The following is a 24,530-nucleotide window of genomic DNA, read 5'->3' as shown; positions in this document are numbered from 1 at the left end:
TTCTATGTTGATATATCACAAAATGAAGTGAGTACTAGAAGAATAAAACTTTGAAATGTTAATAAACCAGAGAAGTCGATGTAATCTGCAGGAAAGAACATTTGAGGCCTGAAATTAAGTAAACTAGTCTGCTCTGTAAATTGGAGCACTTTATAAACAATATCAAATGTACATATGCTCTGGACTTGTAAATTGAACTAAAGGAAAAATAATTACAAGACATAGCTAACTGATACACTTCTTTGGACCTTCATAGGCATTTTCCTGCTAAGGAGCAAAACCTACACAAACTAATGAACCAGATAGAGGAATTAACATAGCAATATAATTTTTTCCTCCACTTCCCATTAGAGACTCTTTTCTTGAAAGAAAAATAGGCTCCAAGTAGTTAGAATCAATCTAACCCAAAGGTTTTTCGTGGAAAATTCAGTGAAGCAAGAGCTTACGAGAAGCTGTGCACCAGCGAGTGTAGCAATCATGGAGGTTGGGCCAGTCAGAAGAAGGGCAATGGGTGAAATGGTGAAGCCAAAGGGACAACACCTTTTCTTGCTCCTCTTCTTGTTCCAATGTCCCTATGATCTGCTCTAATATTCTTTCAAGCTCAGCCCTTTCGCTAATACTCAGGACTGGAGCGTCTGTGCCATTGCTTGCTCGACATAGCAATGGCAGCCATGACATCAGCATATTCATGTTTGTCCGCCTGAGATGCTCTTTTGTACTTTCTTCATCCTCTGCGATTTTTCCTATTTCTCTGGATTGTTTGAATAAGAAAGCTGCACAAAGAGAAATTCAGAACATGGCGCTTTACAATCTAAAAAAAACAATTAAATAAGACCCAATTTGAAAGCAATTCATGTAGTACCCAATAAAAACTTCCAATTCAAATGGTTATGGAAAGCTGGGGAATTCAGAAGAGAACATTTATGGCCATAGAAGCTTATACGAAAGACTCTACTCTTGTAGAAATCTAGTTTAAATTGTAAAATGGATTAAAAGATGTTCCGAAGGGAAATCTGAGGCTGTACAATGCAAAATATGTAGGTGTCTGCAATCATTCAGGCTTATGCAGTTGCTACTACAATCTAAATACCCCACTGCAGTGCAAATGCAATGAGAGATCATTAAGCGATTATAGACGATTGGACATACTAATTCACTAGATTGCTCATAATCCATATCAGATGAGTTCTCTGTACATATTTTGTTCAATACAGATCAACTTTTACTTTAAATCTATAGTATAATTTATGCTCCATATCTCCGCGTACAACAACAACAAATATGCTTCAATCTGAAACAGATCCATAACTGCCCGCATGGAATTGCGAAAATTAGAAAATGCAATTAAAGAATATTCCACAGACAATTACCTGAAACCTTAACAAGAGACCCCTGAAGCCGCGGTTCAGCAGAAAGAGCAAGCCAAGCAACATGTGAAGCCGAAGCCCACATATAAACAGCTTCATCAACACAACCACAAGCTTCCATCTTCTGAGCAAGCCATAGCAACTCTGCCGCCAGCTTCTCAGCCGAGCAACCAAATTGGCTCATCTGGTTCCTCGCCCTACCGCGCTGCCACACAACGTCGCCATAATACCTAATCGCCCTCAAGCCGCGGCTCAACTTACCTACGTAATAGCCGCCGTCTCGGCCCCCACCAGACACAAGTCCACTACCACCTCCGCCTTCTTCCGCCACCATGGCTGATTCAAGCTGACTAAGCGTCCGCGTAAAAGCCGCAGACAAAGCGGCGCAATTCACTTCCCTCAAAGCTTTGTTACCCTCCAAGAGATTCTCATCAATTAGCCTCTCGGCCAATGATCTCACCACTTCATATTTCCTTGAACTCACTGGAATATCATTCACAATCGACAACACTTGAGTCAAGGCTCTAGATATCCCCGACTCCGCACGGCCGCTCGCGGCGACCGGAGAATAAATCTCCCCCTTTTTGGGCTTCAAAGGATAGCCATAATTTTCTCCAGAAGGATTCAGAGAAGGGAATAAAGATGGTAAAAGGCGAAGAAAGAAGAGAAAAGCTGAAATCAAGAAATAACGTATAGTTTCCAGAAGTTTATATCTTTCTGCTAAGAGAATGAAGGGTTTATCAGCGAAGATAAACGCCGATGTCAATAAGTTTCTGAGAAGCAACGGAGCTATGGAGGAAGAAGTACTTTCCGTCATTGCCCCTTGGTCGAAAAATTCTCCCGGCGGTGGTAGACGACAAGAATGAGAAATTTGAGGTCCAAGAAAACGCATTATAGGCAAAAACGGGTCGGGTTGAACAGCTTAATGAGTGATTGTGGACCATAAAAACATTAGACAAAACGTCATTGCATGCAAAAATTTACCACCGTCGCTGTTGCTGTCAGTTAATTATCCCGGGAAATATAAAATGAACAAGATTGTTAGAAAATAATATATTTAAGTAATAAAATTGGAAGAATGTTCCTTTGGTAATATAATATTCTGTGATTCCAAATTTCAAATAGTATAGATTTTGAGGGGAAAAAAGAAATAAGGGTATTTGCTATTTTTAATGCAAACGAGATTTTAGGTTAATGGTGAAGATTTTATTAATGAGAGTAATATTCCCCACCATTAATTGGCAATCATTTACTCTCTGAATTTATGTTAGTTTTGTTACTAGTAATAAAGAAATTAACCCGTATAATTATTTGTCTTCGTAATTGGTCAAAGAATCTGGACAGATTCACATTCATGCAAGAATACTCCCAGTAATAAACGTTTTACCATTCAAATACGTATATACAGGTTAAAGCTCATGGCATGAAAATAGAAAAAAAATTGTATTTAATAACATGATAAAAGGTGACATGAATAGACGATATCCTAACCAAAAGGGACCAAAAATGAGTGGGTCTTACTGATCAAATACCATAAGACAGGGGAAGACTAAAGGAGAAAAGTAGTGTAGAAATTAAATTCAAAGCTTGTATAGGTGCCTATCTTTTTCGGTAAGAAGTTGCATATATCTACGGTGGTAGTGGGTGGGAGAATTAATGACAGTAGCCAGAAAAAATATTTTTTTTATTTTTTTAATATTCTCTCTCTCAATCATGCATATAAAATTACATTAAATTATAATGAAAAATAAATATGAACTCATACTTTAAAAGTATAATAAGTTCAATGATAAGAATTTAAATATAGAACCCATAAAATTTAGAACCTCAATTAATTTTGCGATAACGAGTTGGGTTGACACGTCGTTTTCTTATTTTCGAGACAGCCACATAAATTGGAGCTACTTATAATTGTTGAATTGTTCAACACGATTTATTGACAATTCCCTTGTGGCCTTGCATCCCAGTCAACCCCCTAGCTACTTGATAACGCTGAGTTGTTAATTAACTTGTGTCTCTTGTTTGTACGAGTCTTAATTCTTTCTTGTCTACGTTTTTTTTTTATACCTCAAACAGTATTATAATTAATCTAAACAGCCATCCAGCGTCCATCCAACCGTTTAAATTAATATAGCTGAACAGATATATAACTAATAAATTAAAAATTTGTTGGTAGTTACAAATGAAGAAGTTGTTGTTCTCTTCTTCTTTTTTCCCCTCTGTTATGACGAGAATTTCATCACTACACCAATGGTTACACTGAGATGCTTGAAAAAATAGATACGAATTGAGTCGATAATGAAAAATCATATAAGTCTCACCAAATTATGTATCCATTTCAAGATCAAGAACTCTATAACTTACATTTTGATTTTCGATTTGGAAACATCATACTATGACTATGAAATTTTGGCATTCTACAAAATTAGATTGTTGACCTAAATCATCAAAAAACATACTCATTTTCACCATTTCATGAAGCAATAATAGTTTTTCAACAAATGCAACAATTGAAGTGTTCATGTAAAGTGACAGAAAGAATGATTCTGAGAATCTACAAACTGAATAAATCAACACATAACAACCACACGGCCCGAGTAAAGAATTTAAATATTACAGAGTGTTGGGGGAGAGGAACATAGCATAATCTCTTTTGTGGAAACATTTTAATAATTTATGCAGGATTGTCTGAGACTTAATGCTGTCTGTCAGTCTATAAAACGCGCCTCATCTAACAAATACCCCTCTAATAAATATATATACTGCACACTGATAAATTCCCATGGATCAAAATTACCCCTTAAATCGGACAACAATGCATGAGATATCATCTTTACTTTCTCTGACCAATGCTTCGATTGCTAACTGCTTGGCTGCCTTCTCTGGATCTTTGACCTTCCTCACGATGTCAACTGCCTCTTGATTAGACATTACCTGGAGAAATCCGCAATCAAAAGCAAGAAAAGGAAAAAATGCACCTCAGAGTGCCAAAACAGAAAGGGATACGAGATGTTTCGAGCAAATGGCACCTTCCATAGACCATCACTTGCAAGTATGAGAAGATCTGTTTCCGCATCAACATCAGCATTTGTTACATCAGGATCAGAGCTCAAGTGTGATTTCAGGTTTTTGTCTCCAAAAGCGCGAGATACAGCTAGTTGGCCATTCACTCTAGCAACATCTCCTGAGATTATATACATTTCAATAGGCATGTCACTGACAATATCTAAACGCAACAATACATGAGATACCTGTAAAGTCTAGATCAAATCAGCAGGGGTGGCTCAAGTGTGAGGCTAGTAAAGTGTCTGCTTTATGCACCCAAAATGTTTTAATGGTGAAGTTTATGACTTTATTTTTACTTTAAACAATTTTAAAAATTGTAAGAAAAAGTACAAAATTGTATATATATATATATATATATATATTAAAAAAAAGGCGAAAAAGGCGCATTGGACTACTAATCCTGAACCCTGACAATGGAGATGAAGTATCACACAAATTAGAAAGGAGAAATTAAACTATATCTCATTGAGAAGCATAGAATTGGTACTATCCACTCTATTAAGAAAAGTGAAGACAGACCATTCAAGCCTAAGATTAAGGTTATGTATATTTATATGTATGAACAAAGTTAAGACTTAGGGAACTTAATGGATGCAATCCAAATTCAATTTGTATTACAATGTACAGTGAAGAGAGAAGAACAACACTATTATATCCACAGGAGTAAGTGAGAGCATGTGAGAAGCACCTGGCATGTTTGAGACGAAACCACCTCTGTTTTCAATGTCATCTCGCTCGGTGTTTGGTTCATGATCAATCGAGAGCTGGATGGCCTGACCCCTCCTAGAAAGGACTGCTCTCGAATCCCCAACATTTGCTACCCATAGCTTACGAGCATTTATAAGAATTGCAGTCACGGCAGTGGAGCCACCTCTTCCAAGATCAGGAGTGTGTGAAAGAATAGCCTGATCTGTTCTCTCATATGCTTTTAGAATTGCCCTATGAGGGTCATTCCGAAAATCCTCCTAGAAATTTTTAACATAAAAGGTGAGAGAAATCCCAAGCAAACCCTGCCCTCTAACACCAAAAAAGAAAACAATAAATAGACATTTATTAAAGAAATAAAACAACTCAAGATTAAATTATCATGCATTGATGTTGAAAGGATTTCTGAGATCAGTTAGAAGTAATGCATTCGAACTTTGTTCTTGCCATCACACACTTATATCGGACTTGATCAACATCTCTACTAGCATTGTGTGTTGATCTCTAAAAGAATACTTTAGCTTCAGTTTTTCCAAAATAGCAAGAGAGACCGACCGGTAACTTTACCAATTTTCAGCTGTTGCTCATGCTAGAGCACTAATACCATTCTCCAATCAAAACCAACAAATACAAGGTATAGAAAGAGGGGGAAGTGGAAGCATGTGTTAAATATGTTTTGATGAAAATCGGTAACATAGCCATCATTACTTGCACCCAAAGTAAATTGTCTTACTAAAAACACAACAATCCTCACGGAGCAGAGAAGTTTAATTTGCAGAGGTTCCTAACCCCGCAATTTACCTCATTTAAGATATTGGAAAACAAATGCTTTTGTAAATAGGCAGGCACGCTATCTCCCAAATGCCCATCATAAATAGCAAAAAGTCCTAGTTCATGTCCATGCAATTGGACAAATTTAGAAACATGGTAATCTTCCATGGGATGATTAGCTTTCCCCTTAACCAGACTGAAGCCATACTTGGTAGGCCCTTGATTGCTTCTTCCTTTGCCAGAGCTACATGATGACCGTCCTCCTGCAAGCTAAAGGAAAAAATGATACTTCAGCTTTCTGACCAACCCAGCCAAATATATACAATGCATACAGACCATAAACTGAATTAAACATCCACCCCCAAAAAATTGGTGAGGCGGTGATGAAGACGAAAGAAAGGTTCAATGGAGACTTTTTGATACTATGTGCCTACCTATTCAATGGGGGGGGGGGGGGGGGGGAAGCACTGTTTTGGAACTAAACTCTTGAAGTCATTCACATTCATCAGGTTTTTGTAGAAAGAAGACCAATGGAACATCAATCATGGAAAATGTCGGCAGTAATCCACCGTGTGGAGGGGGGGGGGGGGGGGAAAGTGCAATGGTACATGTTCAAATAAACCAAGGATAGGACGCTCTAAATATCAGAGAATTACACTCCATAAATACGCTCATTGTGAATATTGTTAGCATGCTATAGGACAAAGCAAAGTATTTTAGGAGCCCAACAAAGAAGAGAAATAAACAGCAAGGGTGTGTTTCTATGGAGGAAAACATTTTTCTTATTTTCTCATGTTTGGTTAGACAAAAATTTTGAAAAACATTTTCTCCAGAAAAATAGGTTCCTCAAAAATGAGGAAAATGATTTCTTTAATGAAAATAGGGAAAACAAGTTTTATTAGTAATATTCTATGTTTATTATATCCTCCCACCCAACCGACTCCCCCTACCCCTTGACAATCCCACTCCCCACCACCCCCGAGGCCCTACACCCCACCCTTATAGTGATTGGGTAGATTACTTTGCTTACTTACCGAATACTAGAAAATAAGTAAGAAACCAACTTGTTTTCCAAGAAAACATTTTCTAGGAATTCTCCTTCATACCAAACACACACCCTTAAGAGATGAAGTGCACACAAGCTAGCCCGGACACCATATTATCCAAAATAAAATATCAAAATAGATTAGAAAATCCTCAATCTTCCCTGTCCCTCCCAGCCTCCCCCTCTAGGATAGACAAAGGAAATCTCCAAAAAATCTTAACTCCCAAAAGAGGAACATAGTTCAATAAGACCCTGCATACTTTAGCTAAGGACTTTATACACACACAATGTAATGAATCTTTACACTATTAGTGTTATTTAATCTATTGTAGCGTATTATTTACATTTATTTCAGGTTACAAATCAATATTTATTAATTAGAGTTACATGCTATTACATTTTAAACGATATGATTGTGTGTATATTATATACTCACGCTGCCAGTGCGCACAACTTAAACTCTTAAGCTAAACCCCTCAAATACTTCCATCTGAGAAGCTAAAGGATCCTTGATCTTATCATATTATAATTTAATGAACAGCTAAACAATAAGGATAAAACTTAAAAAGGGAAAATAAATATTCATCAAGCAAAACCTAAAAGATCCCACCAATTAAAACCTCACCTTCGAGAACTTTGAATTGAAGCAGCATAAATTATCCATATAATTCAGTCACTCTTAAGCCCTCCTATAGTAAGCAACGTGTACCATAACCCCTCCTAAAAATCTTGATATTTACAAACACCTGCAACATCATAGACAGAATCTTGATCGTCAAATACATAAATTAAATAAACAATCAAAATATATGCAAGAATCCATTTTTCTTCAAGATTCACTAAATTCTTGAAAAATCAAAGATTTAGGTATTGAAAAATAATCATCTACTCACCGATCCACCTGTCTACAAAATTCCAAAGATACAAAGAGGGATATATCAATAAGATTTGACTTTTGGCTTGAACAAAAAATAAAAATATATATTACGATTAAACAGAACCAAAAATAAGAGATTTAAAGAAATAAGATAGAAACTTGATGAATTATTTTAGGAGTTTAATGGGGTTTGTGAGAGAAAAAGAGTTGGATTCGCTGTGTGTGCAGGGGGAGAATGGCTGTCAAGAAAAGGCTTTTGCTTTGGGTTTTTGGGCTTCCCTTATTGACTTTGCTGTCTTTTATGTGTTTCTTTAATTGTTTCGTACTAATGTTACAGCCAGTCAGAGGGGACTACTTGTCTTTTCTTTCTTCCTACAGCTGTTTCCGCTTTCATTTTCTTTTCTACTATTTCTGTTCACTTTTAATTGTCATAATTTTCTTTTTTAGAATAAAACGATAATAATTTTGATTAATATTTTATGATTTATTTTTTCATCATATTCATATGTAAAAAAATTGAAATTTATAGTACTTTTTGTATAGTTTTTAAATATCTAAATTTTTTATTTATAATATCGAATTAATATAATTTAATTTAACTTTAAAAATCAATCTTAAAAAATTATAACATGACAACTAAAAGTAAACAAAGTAACTTATATTAATTGTTCATTTTCCTCTTCTTTTAAGAAATTATAAATAATAAAAATATTCTTTATAATTCATTCTTTAATTATTTTTAATACATTCTACTATTATATATCTCATCCAAACTTAATAGTGAAAGAACCTTATAATATTTATATTTTTAAAAGAATTAATTAAAAGCAAAATAGAAAAAAATTAATTAACCATATCTACATCTTATTAATTAACAAATAATTTGGGATATGTATTTTTAGTAATATGGACAAATAATATAGAATAGAAGTATTTCTATTTCTAAAAGTGAAAAAATTCCATGATAGTTGGTAGTTGATTTAGATGTGAGTTGTGGAGATATTAAATCTTACATAAGTAATACTATGTTTGGTAGTTGATTAAGATGTAAAAGTATTAATGGATAAAACTAATACAATATTTGATTTGTAATTTAGAACCGCATAATTAATACATGTATAAATTATAAGTAAATTTTCGTATTATTTCATACATAAAAGATGAAAACTAATACATATATAACTAATTTCTATATAAAATAATATATAAATTTACTCATAATTAATTTTTACCATGATAAAAGTAGACTCTAACCAATCACCAAATGACTTAATAGGTAAAAGTGGAATGACAAAAGGGGTTTAAGGAAATAGTACTAATATAAATTAGTTTATCAACAGAAAAAGTAGTACTGAAAAACTGATCATTAAAACTTGCGACCATGTTCTTTGGTCAGCACTCTTTACTTTTTAAATTTAATCTGTTTCAATTTATTAAAGAACCTTGCTTTTCAAACTATCACCAGTTGTTCCCACTGCTCTTGCCAAAAAAAAAATTGTCTTAAAACTTTTATAAGGATTTGATGATGATATAATAATAATAAAATTGATTCTTGCCATAGTAAAAATAAAATGTACTACTACTTCTTATTTTAAAATTTTCAAACTAAAGCTTTTTTTATTTCTTCTATTTTTATTTTATTCCTTTCTTTTTTGTTATTATCTTTTTGTAAAGCTCTCTGCCTCTCTGTCACAAAAAAGCAAAATACAAAAAGATTGTCAACGGAATTGGCATCTGCAGTTCACGTGATATGATGAGTTTCCCAAAATTTACCAATAAAATCCAAGCAAATTACTCACTTCACTGAAAATGTTGGGAAAAAGTCAAAAGGAATAATTGTTTTTTTCAATTGACCGTTATTTTACCAGCGGCGATAGAATTAGGGATAAGAAATAATTGATACATCATTCAAGTGGTAACATAAGATTGAATAATGCAGCATCGTATTAGGTGAAAAATCAAATCAAATTAAATTAAACGGATTTAAGTTTTGCATGTTGAATAGGACAAATGAAAACAATCAGGTAGACCAAATGCAAGTTTGCCCTTTTTGCGATATCTCAATTAGTTCAACAGTTCATTTATACAACTATTAACATAGACATAATTAAAATTTCACCAAATAACAATTTCTTTGAACAATGCATCGTATTGACACTGACTGCCGTGTTCCTCAGTGACTTATGTCTCCATATTTTTTTCTAACATGCGTACATATAGAAAGATTCAAAATTTTAAGTGTATACTAAGTTTTTAAAACAACTTTAAATTAATGCATAATGACTTCAGTGAATATTTTTAAATAGTATATATAGCTGTGTTTAAAGAGAAAATTATTAAATTTACGTGAACTCATATATTTGGTTAAATAAAATGTGGATGATCGAAAGGATTAGCATGTTGAATGAATGGTCAACCGGTGAAAGGAGGGGCCTGGGGCCTGGGATGTCTCAACGCGCATTGCAGACCAAATCTTTTTGTGAACTAAATTCAATTCTATTAGGAAGACCATTGACAATTCAATTGGCTATTAATTGACTTCATATCATCCCTTACACACCATATCTTATGAATGACGTAAAATTTAATTTTCACATTTATGATATTCAAGAGTCTATGTACGTACAAATCTACAAACGGAAACAGTCAAACAACCAATAGATGCCCACTTGAAATATCTACGTCTACGAGTTTTACTATACTATTTATTTATCTCCTAGTCTATATTAACTGAAAAGTATTTAAGTATATAAATAAAAGGCGACTTTCCACTCTTACCATTTTGATTACTCACTTCGTCCATCTTTACTTGTCCAATATACTAAAAATAATTGTTCAACTTTACTTGACCATTTGGAAAATCAAGAGATAATTTACCATTTCGTGTTTGTTTTACCATGATATTAAAAACTATTCATTTTTCAATACTTAGAATTTATAAATAATAGGAGTGTTATAGTAAAATTACCCCTCTATTTATTGTTTATTTAGGGGTGTATCAATTCAAATATGAACAAGTAAAGATGAACGGAGGAAGTATTTCCAAACTAGTCTCCTAGAAAGTATGAATTACTTAAGAACCTCATTAAATGAAAGATAGATATGGACAAAGGAAGTATATTATTTGGTAAATCTTGTGGCTCATCCTTATTCTAGGCCTCAATTCAAGGAAAGGAATTGAAAATTGTCAAATTTTCGATCACATTGAAGCTTTCAAATGAACAAGCTAAGAGAGGGGGTAAAGGGATCATCATATATGGAATTTGATTATTGTTAATTACATTTTTATTGGCTAAATATTAAAAAGTGAATAAGAAAAGAGAAAGTTCCATAAATAGCGTTATACTGTGCTATTTTTTGCAAAATATAGTGAGATTTTACTCTTTTCTTTGAAAAATATAATGCAATATTGTTTTGACTTCAAAACATAGAAAAATACATTGTATTCACATACATACAATATTTTATCCTAACTCAAACCGTATAAATATAGTATCTAATTGTAATTGTATGTGTGTTTATGTGTGACCAACAATATATGTATATATGTGTTTTCAGAAGAGAAGTAATTGATTATGTGTGTATATGTAAAGTCATCAACGGTATATGTTGTCTTTATAATCTAATGTATAAGTTTCAAACTGCATGTGTACAACATCAACTAATTGTATGTAAAAGATATATAAAGTGTATTTTTTGTATATACAAGTGATCTTTGGCGAAGCAACGCTAATTTTTCGACAACAAACACTAACAAATTCAATGACCTTAAGCGGATGAGGTTGGGATGGACAGTGACAGACAACGTTTTTAAATACATAAATATATATACTAGTTTTATGGCATGTGTGTTGTACGTGTGTATCGTATATATAGTATATGATGTTGTAAAATAGAATTAATATTACTAAGTTAAAGCTTTTTAGTAAATAATTATAATTGAAAAAACATAGGACAACTGTTTTTTAAATTATTAGTAGTGCATATTGTCACAACGTTACTTGTATTTTGAGATCAAAATGACCAGATATCATTAAAACATTTCAAAATACATTCAAAGTTTAAATATGGGAGAAAATGAAATTTCTTTAATAATATTATTTCTTACTTCACTCAATTTTGTAAACAAATCTAACCAACAAAATAGAAAAAAAATATTCATTCAAAAAATGTCATCAATAGTCTTTCCTCTAGAGGTTATGAACATAAATGATGTAAACCATTTAGGTAGAAATTTTATCTTAAATATTCATACTTGATATTTAGTATGTGCATGACACTAATAAGAATTACCACAAGTATTTCAATATTTTATCTTTATATGTAACATATCATTTACAAAATATTATTACTCAATTAATATTTGAGTAAGTCTATCATAGCGAGGTAATTTTACCAAAAAAAAAGTGTACTTGGTTGTTATCATGAATGATGGTTATACATACTTGAGTAGAATTATTTAATTTTAATATGTGAATAACATCACCTATGGTGAAAAATATTTTATTTCATTAAGTTTCTACCTTATCTTTGTGGAATTGCAGTCTTCTCCTTTTTTTTGCCGCATACATATCATCTAGTTGTTGTCTAATGAAAGTATCTAGTATCTTATAGAAGTTGTTTCATGATATAAAATATTTAAATATTTCAATGATAAAAAATAATAGATGAATAAAATTTAAAGTATTATTTATACAATCATTAATTTGATTTAAGATCATCTTATGATCAATCACTATTTTCTTATCTATTTTTATATAGCTAGTAAGGAGTGTATCTTGTGACATAAAGAAAAATTAAATGGAAAAATACATAGCCAATAAAGAAGGAAGACGAAAATATATGTTCATGCTATATTCACTCTAGTGTTTCATTTGATTTAAATCTCTTGCCACCAACACTTTACTTTCTCCGTTCATTTTTACATACATATCCATTAAAAATAATTATTATCATGGCAATGTTATCATATTATAAGTAAAAGTAAAAATCTATTTTTGAAAAAGTGAATTTAACATCAAAACTAATAATTCAATGGACTACGTTGATACCCATTATTTTAGCAAAATTAGGAAGAAACTCCTTCGTTTGAGGGAAAAGAATAAAAATAAAAAAACAAAGAAGAAATATCTTACCCAAATCATATGCTTTTTTTCATATCTGTTTAATATTATTGTGTCTCCCATAACTTTCCGTCATTGTTAACTCATGAAAATGGTAAGAAAAAATACGAGTGTGAATTGATGAATGATTAGCTACAATTTTTTCACCAACTCTTTCTTATGAGGTACCTCAAATTTTGTTGAATTTCGAATTTAATAATTTTTTGCAAATGACACTTGTGATTTTTTAAGAAGAAGAGTAGAGAACATAAAGAAATTGTAGTTTAAAAGTGTGAGGAAACCCCTCTATTTATACCTACCAAATGGTAGTATGAATAGGTGTTAATTATGTCTTATCCGAAAAGTCACAACCTTTCAAAAAAGTCGCTGCTTATCGAAAAAGTCACAACCTTTGAAAAATGCACAACTCATCAGAAAAAGCACAACCCTTTAGAAAAGTCATAACCCTTTGAAAAAATCACAACCCTTTGAAAAAGTCACAACTCACTGAAAAAGTCACAACCCGGCAAAAAAGTCACAACCGTTTGGAAAAGTCGCAACTCATTGAAAAAGTCATAATCCTTTAATTTGAAAAGGTATCTACTTTCAATATAATAAAATTAATAAATAAAATAATTGGGGTATTATAGTAATTCAACATTCAAGTTTGGGAGTTCATGCTTTTAAAGTAGTATATATATATAAAATAAAAATTAAAACCCGCTATATTTCATAATTATTTAAAGGGAAAATTGTATATAATAGCAAACTATTAATTAAAATTAAATGTTATATATAACCATAGTTTGATTTAATTGTACCCCATAGCAATATGTTGCTATTTCGCCTCTCTCCCTGGTGAATCTCGCTCGCCACTCTCGTTCTCCCTGGGCAGTCTCCTCGCCTCTCTCGCTTTTATACAAACACAAATGTATAAAATGCGTTTGTGTTTGTATAAAGCGAGAGAAAATTATGTATATACATATATTTTCGTTCCCCTCTCTCCCCTCTCCCAGATCTTGCTCGCCACTCTCTCTCGCCTCTCTCACTTTATACAAAGATAAATGTATACATTGTGTTTGTGTTTGTATAAAGCGAGAGAAAATTGTATATACAAATACAAATACATATATTTTCGTCTTGTACACTTGTGATTATACAAATATGATCTTCCCCTGCCCAGTTTTCTTTTGTCTTTCTCTCTCTCTCATTATACAAATACATATTATACAATTGATTCTCTTGTATATGTATACCGAAACAAATTATATAACTGCTTCTTTTGTATATGTATAGCGAAATATACATATTAATAGTCATAGCAAACATAAAGTTTGCTATGGAGCAATTATGCAAACTATAGCTATAACTTACAAATATGATTTTTATGTTCGCTATATGGGAAAGTTGCTCTTATTTAAAGGTACCGCTGTAGAAAGTGATAAGAGAGTTGAATACACTGCATCAGGTGGAGGGAGGGAGAGGCCAATTTCTTAGGCCCAATTATTTATAGAGATTCATCATTCTGAGGCCCAACCGGAGGAAGAAGTGAGCCATCCCCATGGGCCTTGTGGTTGGTCTATAAACCGAGCCCAACAAATACAATGAGTCAAACTAAAATAGGTATAAATGTTTGTTTTTCCTTTTTCAAAAAGATTGAATTAAAACTTACTCATTTGGAAATTTAATAAATAGTTTGTTTGATCAAACTTTATTAAATCAGTGTAAATATAGGATAAATTTTAATTGAATTAAAATTTATTCATTTGGAAATTAATTAATTGTCTGTTTGGTCAAACTTTTGAGAGGTAATTTTATTTTTATCTTTTATAAAATGCTCATTTATTTATTTTTTTAAAAGAAAGAGGTTTTTGGTCAAGTGTTTCTCGAAAGTAGAAGAAGATGTTTTTCAAAAATTAAAAAAAAAAGTTTTTTTCCATAATTACATTTTTGAAAAAAAAAACTTTGAGTAAAATACTCAAACACACTTTTAAAAAGTTTGGCGAGACTGCTTGTTTGGACATGATTTCAAATCAACCTGCTATTTTGATTTCTGTAATTAAATTTCTTCTTATAGACTTGATAACCCCTATAATTTGTAAAAATCATCCAAAATTCTTCAACTTTTATACAATCCTACCAATTGAACAAATTATAATTTATAAATAAGGTATCAAAATATCATAAAACACCGAATTAATAAAATCACATATCTCCTAATTTCTTTTGTAAATATATATATATATATATATATATATATATATATATATATATATATATATATATATATATATTTGTGATTAAATGTTATTAACAACTTCAAATACACACAAGTTTACAAAAATATATATGTTAATAAATAGTAACTAGCTATTCTTGATAAAATCCTCTCACATGTCATAATACAAATAATTTTTTCACGTTGATCACAAGCCTTTTTTTTTTGTTTTTTGTAAAATTTAAAATATTATACATACATATATATATATATATATATATATATATATAATTTATTTTTATCTTTTATAAAATGCTCATTTAGTTTTTAAAAGAAGAGGTTTTTGGTCAAGTGTTTCTCGAAAGTAGAAGAAGATGTTTTTTTTTCAAAAATTAAAAAAATAACTCTTTTTCCATAATTACTTTTTTGAAAAATACTTTGAGTAAAATACTTAAACACACTTTTAAAATTTTTGACTAGACTGCTTGTTTGGACATGATTCAAATCAACCTGTTATTTTATCAACATGCTATTTTGATTTCTTTAATTAAATTTCTTCTTATAAACTCGAAAACCCCTATTATTTGTAAATATCATCCAACATTCTTCAACTTTTATACAATCCTACCAAATGAGCAAATTATAATTTATAAATAAGGTATCAAAATATCATATAACACTGAATTAATAAAGTCACATATCTCCTAATTTCTTTTATAAATATATATTTGCGATTAAATGTTATTATAAACTTTCAAATACACACAAGTTTACAAAAATATACATGTTAATAAATCAATAATAATAGTAGCTAGCTATTCTTGATAAAATCCTCTCACATGTCATAATACAAATAATTTCTTCACGTTGATCACAAGCCTTTTTTTTTGTTTTTTGTAAAATTTAAAATATTATATATATATATATATAAAAAAAAATATCATTTAGAGGTCAAGATTTATATTTAAATTCAAAATTGTTGGCAAGTTTGAGATTTAAAATCATGATTTGAATTTTAATCTAAAATTTTGTGTAGATTTATTCAATAAAATGCTAATTTAAAATTAACCTATAATCAGATTTTACTATTTATTATTCATAAATTATTTTTGAAATGAATTGTTAAACAAAAATTACTTTCCACCAAAAACACTTTTGAAATAAATTAATTTTAATAATTTGGTCAAATAGAAATACTAGATCATAACAATATGCAGATAGTAGAGACTAAAAACTAGTCACTTCCCACGAGTTTTGTACATTTGTCCCCCTTCCTCCTTCATCCACGTGCGGCTCCTCCAAACCCTCCACCACACTCTTCTCCTTCTTCACTCTATTTGAACAAACATCCTATACTAGCGATCACTTCACTCTCTACATTTTTCTTCATCTGTAAATCGCCATTTTTGTTTGACGTAGCAGCTATGGTAAAATCTACAAGCTTTGTTCTTCAATTGGCAAAAGGTTACGATAATGGAACAGCAGGAGTTCCCCCCATCTTTGATTGGTTCAATGGAATGACGGAGGTCTCCTATTATGAGAAACAAGCCATCTTTTATTCTCTCTGTGCCGCCTATGCATTTGTCTCAATTATTGCCCTGGTACACTATTTTTTTTTTCTTAATTAGGTTAAATTTCATGGTAATTTTGCATCACATTTATGATTTATTCTCTATCATCTGGATCTTATTAGATTGATCCTAAATGCAAGTTGATGAACTGCTTTAGTGTTTAATGCTGAATCCCTCATTAAATTCGTTTTAAAACCCTATCTATGAGTGGAATAGGGGTCCATCTATCATTAGTTCTTAGGTCTAGGACTTCCATTAGTACTCCATTTGTTGATAAAATGGCAGGAAACAGCTATGCCCGAGAATGAGTTGTGGTATATTACAAAAATTCTATTCCATAAAGGACTACTTTTAAAGGAGATGAAAAGGGGCCCCTATAGGCTATACCATACATCCTGCTTGCTTAGGACGACTGCATGTTGCATCAAGCAGCATGACGAGATGGAGGTGGAAAGCTAGGTTAGGCGCTAGCTTGCGCCTTCCTTATACTAACATGTAAAATATCAGATCTTCCCCTCATTTATTACAGTAGTATTAGTGAAGTTGCTCGAGGACTTCTACTGGGAATGGAAGTTGCCTATTATAGGATCCCTAGTAAAGCCAATTTAATGATGGCTGCTTATCTGTGTAAGAAGAGGATAGCTCCTATTTATTGGCAAGTGATTTCCTTTACATGTTATCTTTGGGTGTTTAACTCTCTTTCAAAGAGATGACAATTCAAACCTTAGATTATTCGGATTCATGTGCTTTGTTAAAATTCTAGTGATGGAAAAGGAGATTATTTTCTTGTTTGAAAGGGAAATGAAAGTTCAACTCAAGAATAAATCATTTCCATCAGCTTTATACATTTTTGCTAGGTTTTTATCTTGGAAAATTTTAAATGGCTTTTCCTAAAATACTCCCTCCTTATCAAATGCACAAAAAAGCAAGAAAATTAACTCTTCAGTGCATTTCTTTTCCTAATCATTTCATGACAACCAAATGGTACCTTCAGGTTGAGACATTGACTTCTTTTAGCAAAGGGATCATTTGGGTAGCAGATGGAGAAGGCGTGACAGTGACCAATGGTGAGAATATTTGGATAAGGATAATGTTGAGTGCATACCATAAGCCTATGTCACCTTGTACTTAATTGAGCTTGTGTTCATATTCACTAAGAAAGCCTTGGTTGATTCTATCACACTTGTCAAATTCGAAGAAGCAACTATTTATCGCTTGATTACTTTGTCCCTCAGTTTCAAAGTGCACATTTCTTTGAATTTGTATTGCTTCAGAAATTAGAGCGATGCCTTGTTTTCCATCGCTCCATCGCTGTAAGCGATAATTAATAACATAGGTCTGTTCACATTTCTTTTAGATGAGGTGGTCATGTTTCGCTGAACCGTGGATGCTTGGTTGACCCATGTATAATGTGCCTTATAAATTGAATGAGGTAGGGTCAAAACAAAATTTTTACATTTTAAATCAATAATTCATATTCTTATTCAGAAACAATGTAGACACATTTAGTAATAACTACTACTGTTATGGTCTATATGTAGAGCCTTGATAATCCTGACCCTTGGACTAGACCAAAATTCGCTAGTTGCTCCCATGTAGATTTCATTACACGGAACAATGAATAAAAAATATTACATAATAAGCCGTTGGGAGTTGTCCCAAAAAGTAATAGCCCATCCTTTTGGAGACGGAGGATGTATTTCATAGTCATGTTGGGGTAGTTAAGAGTGGCAGAAGATGGAGATCGGAAAAGGGGTAAATTTACCACACTCACCCTAATCTTCTTCCTTCTAACCCCAGCCAAAGAAGGGGCTCATATGGGCATGGAGGTAGATTTATTGTTTTCTTGTTAATTTAGCAACATTTCTTTTGCCACAATTATTGTTAGTGCCAGCTTTAATGCCATTGCTTTGGACTTGAGATGAAGCCTGGAAACCTTGACAGTTAGACATGACACTAGAGTTTTTACTGCTAGGGTTGTAAATGAGTTGGCAGGTGAGGAAATCCAGGAGATACGTTCAAGGTACATTTTGCGGATGTCAGAACACTCTTAGTCTATATTGTTTGGACTCTTCAAAAATGTCGATGAGTGCATGGTGGATACTTTGTAAGTAGTCATTTTTGGGGAATCCGACAGGCGACACGGGTGCAGAAACATTTTTGGAGAGTCCGAGCAACATAGCTCTTAGTTTCCTACTAATCACCCTTACCAAATGGAAGGTTGATATTTGATTACCGATTGCGTAGGTTTTATATATGAATTGTCAAGCTACAATTCTAAAGTGGTTTTGAGGTAAATGGTTGCTAGTCCCCCTTTAACTCGATGTCTTTACCTAAGCAGGAAGTACATTCTCAAATAGGACTAATTCAACTTAACTGAGAATTCGTGCCTAGCCTGAAATGAATAAGCAACTTAGACTCTGCATTGACAGCACAACATAAAAAAGGTCACATTCTTTCAGACTTTCAGTCTGCGACTCTTCTTTCCGTACTCTTTGCAGCAGATTTCCTCAAGAGGTCCAAGAGGCATGGAAAATGAGCTTAAAGTAAATGAAAACATGTAAGCGAGACAGACTTGTTAATACAAAACATTTTCAAAATTGACTCGTGCAAGTGGACTATGGAGTGATAAACACATTTCCAGGATCTAAACAAAAAAATTGCACATTTCCTTATTTATTTTCAATGGATAATTTAATCAAATGGAAAGTAAATAGGGCTTCCAAAAGAAGAAAAAAAGAGAGGAGCGTATTAAAAGATCTGCCCGCCAAATTTTATTTCTCCTTATCTTTTGCATGTGATTTTTACTTATTGTTTTATGCTTTCCCATTCAAGCTGTATGTGTGTGTGTTTGTATGTCATGTTATTCAGCAGTCCACGGGGTACATAAGGGGTAACATTTGTTTATCGGTAACTTGGATTGTTACTATTTTAATGGTCTGGATATTGGTAAAGTAATGATGGCACTGCATTTTTTTTAAATACTACAGTGAGATTTGGAAAAAAAATAATTAAATTTATCCAAATTTCCATCAGCATTCCTGCTAGCTTGTCTTGATGAGGCATGTGCCAACTTCTCGGAGTTTGTCATCTCAACATGCTTCCATGTGTTTTGTATTACAGGTACAACTCATCCGCATCCAATTGCGTCTTTCAGGAATTGGTTGGACAACACAAAAGGTTTTTCACTTGATGAATTTTGTTGTCTTTGGATGTAAGATTTACTTTAATTTCTCAATGTTCTTCTAGAAACTGTTCATATTAAGTTATTTTAATGCTCATAACCAAATGATTGTTGGCAGTGAGAGCAATTTTATTTGGGTTCTACAGCGGTGTGTTCAATCTTAAATCAAAAGTAAGTCTCTTCTTTCCCTTTACTCAACCATTCTGATTCCTATAGGACAATTTCAGTTTCCCGGCACTGCTGGCGAATAATTTACGAAGTAGACTATTAACTCCTAAAACTTCTAGAATGAACTTTCCAGGGAACTACACTGCAAGCAAAGGAATTTTAACTCATGAACGTCACCATTTAAGTAGCATTTGTTTAATGTTGATGAAACAATTATTGCGAATCTTTGAACCTGAACTGAACAATTTATCCTTTTTTAGCATCAACTCATCACCATAATAGAGAACTGTGTCAGTTGCTGCGAGCCTGTGAGTTTAATCTATAATGTATGGACTTTACTTGATATTTAGGCTCTCATTTTGCACGTTCTACTATTGCTGTCTGTTTGGACCATTTCGTGAGCTATGCACAAATAGTCAATCACCCGATTCTACTACTCTCTCCTTTTATTTGTCTCTCTCTTTATTCCGCTACTTCATAGTTGATATGAACCCATACTGATCTTAATAGACCAATGTTTCCAACTCTCACTGAATTTGATTGCAGGATACATATTAGAACAGTTTTGCTTTTATTGTAAACATCCCATGCATCAGAACTGGGGTCCAAATTTAATTTCAAATTTTCCTTAAAGAACAGTCATTATGGCATTGTGATTTGTCTGCTTAGCTAACACCAATCAACATTTAAACAGGCACTTGAGATGATGCTTCTGGATCTCCCTGGTCTTCTATTCTTCTCCACATACACACTATTAGTTCTGTTTTGGGCCGAAATATTCCATCAGGTAATGCTATTTGGTTCTCAAAGGTCTTTAACAAACTACTCTAGACAAGATATTTTCAAGGGAATCATGTTGGATTGTTGGTCAATTATTTCCTCACGGAAGAATCACTACCTATTTTAAATATTTTCATCATGGATCAAGTCTTACTCATTGCTTATTATTTTCACAGGCAAGAAACCTTCCAATTGATAAACTTCGACCTGCATATTATGCAGTTAATGCAGTCGTATATTTTATACAGGTAGTTCATCAGAGTTCTATTCACTTCACAGTAAAGTATGTCCATGCATAAGCAACAAAAGCCTCTCTGGGAGTTTCCTCCTATTTATGTAACCATGATATGACTGCAGATATGCATATGGATCTTCATTAGTGTTGGCCCAGTTTCGGCTGGTGTTGAAACTGCTAAACTTTTTTTCGCAGGTCAGTGCTCTATCTCTCTTTCGGCATGCAAATGTTACTAGGCCATTTTAGTCTACTATCACAGTTTTAAAAAACCTGATTTTGCCCTTTCTGCAGTTATTTCATTTACTGCTGCGCTGGGATTTGTCATGTATGGTGGAAGGTAATTGGTTCCCCAGTATTGTAAAAGAGACCATATTCACTTTCCTATATCCATGTTTCATGAAATTGATCCTTTCTTTTCCTTTTTAATCTCTCTCAAGGTTGTTCGCAATGCTTCGGCGCTTCCCTATTGAATCTAGAGGCCGTCAAAAGAAGCTTCATGAGGTTTGCACATGAAATAGCTGCCTTCCTCTTCATTTCAATCATTATCTTGCCATGTACACTGCTTCTATCAGAAGCAAGGTTACATTTCATTTTGGTGCTTGTTTATGCCTCAGAAACAAATGCATCTTGTTGAAGTCTTTTTGGTATAAAGTGCTACCAGTTATGCCCAACCTCATAATAGTGTCTTCACCAATGAACTACTAGAAATCGAGTTCCTAGCCCGATCCTTTTTTTCTTGATAGGCTAATAGCGTTGATAATAGGTGATATAATCTGAATAATCAAAAACAAATAAAGAAAGAAAGGAAGGTGCTATTTTCCAATATATAAGAATACAACTAAAGGATTTACCACAAACAATTTTGTCTAATCTTTAGTGTAGAGTTATGATGTAATGTATCTATACTTATTAAAGGATACATGTGAAATAGTCCACGAATACCCGCCTTTATCAAAATATATTAAATAAATGAGGATTTATGATATTAATATTAGTCAATCAATCAATTGTGCCTCAATTCTAAATTAGTTGGTGGTCGGGTATATGATCCTGTGTTCTATATCCTGTGAGTTAGGAAGATTCTGATTGGACTAGGGAGGATCTATTGCTGGGGCAGATCTTTCTTCCTTATCCAAACAATTTTATACTTGAAAGAATAAAGTCGAAAAGTTATTCAATGTGGTTTGGTATAATCATAAAGGAAAATTAATTATGAAGGAAAGACATAAATCCTGTAAAATGATATGTGCTGTGCTTTTGGCAGGTTGGTTTCGTGACTGGTATTTGCTGCATTTGTTTCATGATCAGATGTATTATGGTAAGTTTTCACTATATCCGGGGTAGGGATGTTTGACCCTAGCTAGCATGATTAAGAATATTCATTTCCTTCTTGCAGGTTGCTATTTCTGCTTTTAACGGAAAAGCTGATGTTGATGTCATTGACCATCCAGTTCTCATTCTCTTCTATTACATGGTAATAATTTGAGTTAATTTTAATACTCAATAGCTGGTTAATCACTTACAAGCCTATTGTCCCATTTTCGAATATTATGTCGAATATTATGCTAAGGTTTATTTAATCTTTTATTTATCTGTGACCATCTCATAATTTTCAAGCTCCCTTGACGTTTTTATAGTCACAAAAGATCTTTCACAAAATGATCCATCTATTTTGTATATTTTATGCAGGTGGTGGAGATCTTACCTTCTATTTTGGTGCTTTTTATTCTGCGCAAATTGCCTCCAAAACGTGTATCAGAGCAATATCATCCTATTCAATAACTCATAGAAGAGCATCCCTGATTTTAGTACTTCACCGTTTTTGTTCGAAGAAGCCCCTGTCATGCAACCAAGTAGTTAAAACCATTCTCAGTTTTTTTTTAAACTTCTTTTTTGCTTTTATTGTTTTGGCGCTTGTCTCAAGTGACGAGGAGGAGTTATAGTTTGATTGCAGTAGAGTTGTTTAGAAGTCTTGAATTATAAATTATTCAAAGTGCATGTGAGTTGTGACTTATAATCAGAATTTGGATAGAATTAGATGTTCGAAGTTTATAGGCCTTGGGTTAGATTCTATGTCTATTTATACAACTCATATTTATTCCTTCTCATAATCACAGATTTATTTGATATTTTTCTAAAACATGTCGAGATCAAGTGGCACGTTATTCCGTGTTTCTCTTGTTGGGTATTTGCATAGGCATTGTTACTGCAGCTGCAACGGAACCAAAAACAGAAAATTGTCTTCTTTGATTTTAGCTTGGCGCCGATGGTGGCCTCATCATGTACCTTCAATTGGATGATGGCATCGTTACCCAAAAAAACCATCACCACCAACTCACGTGGCTCCATCTCCATCTCCCGTTGATAATGCGGTTTTACCAACTCAGGTGGCTCCATTCCCAGTTGATGATGTGGTTTCATCATTGCACAGGGCTTCGATGACTTCTTACATCAAGATCGACGATTGTCAATCAGATTTGATCACTTCTGTTTCAAGCATAGAATTTCATTATCCACACAATGCTGCAAAGTTGTTTTGTACCCTCTTTCCTAAGCAAAGTTAGAAACTATCGTGGTCATCATCAAGGGTGAATTAAGCATTGATCAACTCTTAGCACACTCATTACTCTTTTGCTTTTTTTGGTCATTTAGATTTTAGCTTTGCTTAAAGGGGTAATTGGTAGTTAGTAGTATTACTTTTTATGAACTTTTTCTTAGATTCTTTGTTCATCTCTATTTTACAATTTAATTACTATTCTTTCCGTGCATATTTATTTCTCCATGATTTACTTATTCATAATATGGTGGATGTATCAATCAACTATGCCTTGGTTCCAAAAAAAGTGAGGACAGTTATATGAATCCTTTGCAACTATTCCTCTCTATTCGATCCCAACATATAAATTACATAAGAAGACTTATTTGCGTTCTGCAGCCTTTTTGTCCCCCATAATCCTAAATATAGTAGATTATACTCCCTCCGTCCACAATTGTTTGGCAGGTATACTAAAAATAGATGTCCAAAATTAATTGTCAATTTAAACAATCAAGAAATAATTAGTCACTTTTTTCCAATTCTGCCCTTAATGATTGTGTAGTTCAATTGAAAAGTTACGTGGACTTTTGGTATTTTTGATATAGTAGGGTTATATTAGTCAAATTACACCTTGTATTAAATTTTCCTTGAGGGATGTGCATGACCTTACCCTGACAAACAATTGTGGACGGAGGGAGTAACAAGTAATTAATGTTCGTCATTGTGATGAGAAATCTGTTATACTTGTTCATTAAAGCCTTTTTGTGGTCAGTCAAAAATAGACAAATTAGATATGTGCAAGGCTTTTAAATGCATAGATAAAAGAAAGAGCGCCATAAAAGCTATAATATGGTCTAAAGAAAGTAATTTCATCTTTATTTTGGATAAAAATAAATGATTAAATA

General features: G+C 32.8%; 3 protein-coding genes across 3 annotated transcripts; 1 reads left to right on the top strand and 2 right to left on the bottom strand.

Moving 5' to 3' along the window:
- Positions 1-133: 133 nt before the first annotated feature.
- On the bottom strand, positions 134-2,237 carry LOC125815939 (uncharacterized). Its single transcript, XM_049495514.1, has 2 exons — positions 1,371-2,237; positions 134-773 (listed from the first exon to the last, which is right to left on the bottom strand). Exons 1-2 carry the CDS (start codon positions 2,182-2,184, stop codon positions 427-429), a joined length of 1,161 nt encoding a protein of 386 aa, XP_049351471.1. The 5' UTR covers positions 2,185-2,237; the 3' UTR covers positions 134-426.
- A 1,632-nt stretch (positions 2,238-3,869) lies between these two features.
- LOC125815947 (probable protein phosphatase 2C 10) lies at positions 3,870-8,097 on the bottom strand. The gene is made up of 6 exons (XM_049495526.1): positions 7,848-8,097; positions 7,580-7,700; positions 5,940-6,179; positions 5,122-5,398; positions 4,397-4,551; positions 3,870-4,301 (listed from the first exon to the last, which is right to left on the bottom strand). The coding sequence occupies exons 2-6, from the start codon at positions 7,616-7,618 to the stop codon at positions 4,161-4,163; spliced, it is 852 nt and encodes a 283-aa protein (XP_049351483.1). The 5' UTR covers positions 7,619-7,700; positions 7,848-8,097; the 3' UTR covers positions 3,870-4,160.
- An 8,308-nt stretch (positions 8,098-16,405) lies between these two features.
- LOC125815946 (tobamovirus multiplication protein 1-like) lies at positions 16,406-23,205 on the top strand. The gene is made up of 11 exons (XM_049495525.1): positions 16,406-16,752; positions 19,846-19,936; positions 20,025-20,077; positions 20,769-20,861; positions 21,031-21,102; positions 21,212-21,284; positions 21,381-21,426; positions 21,527-21,590; positions 22,354-22,407; positions 22,486-22,563; positions 22,779-23,205. The coding sequence occupies exons 1-11, from the start codon at positions 16,576-16,578 to the stop codon at positions 22,869-22,871; spliced, it is 894 nt and encodes a 297-aa protein (XP_049351482.1). The 5' UTR covers positions 16,406-16,575; the 3' UTR covers positions 22,872-23,205.
- Positions 23,206-24,530: the final 1,325 nt, after the last annotated feature.

The sequence above is a fragment of the Solanum verrucosum genome, unplaced genomic scaffold, assembly GCF_900185275.1.
Source record: "Solanum verrucosum unplaced genomic scaffold, falcon-dt-bn FXZP01000261.1, whole genome shotgun sequence".
Lineage (NCBI taxonomy): Eukaryota > Viridiplantae > Streptophyta > Magnoliopsida > Solanales > Solanaceae > Solanum > Solanum verrucosum.
This window is presented reverse-complemented; position numbering and strand designations above follow the sequence as displayed.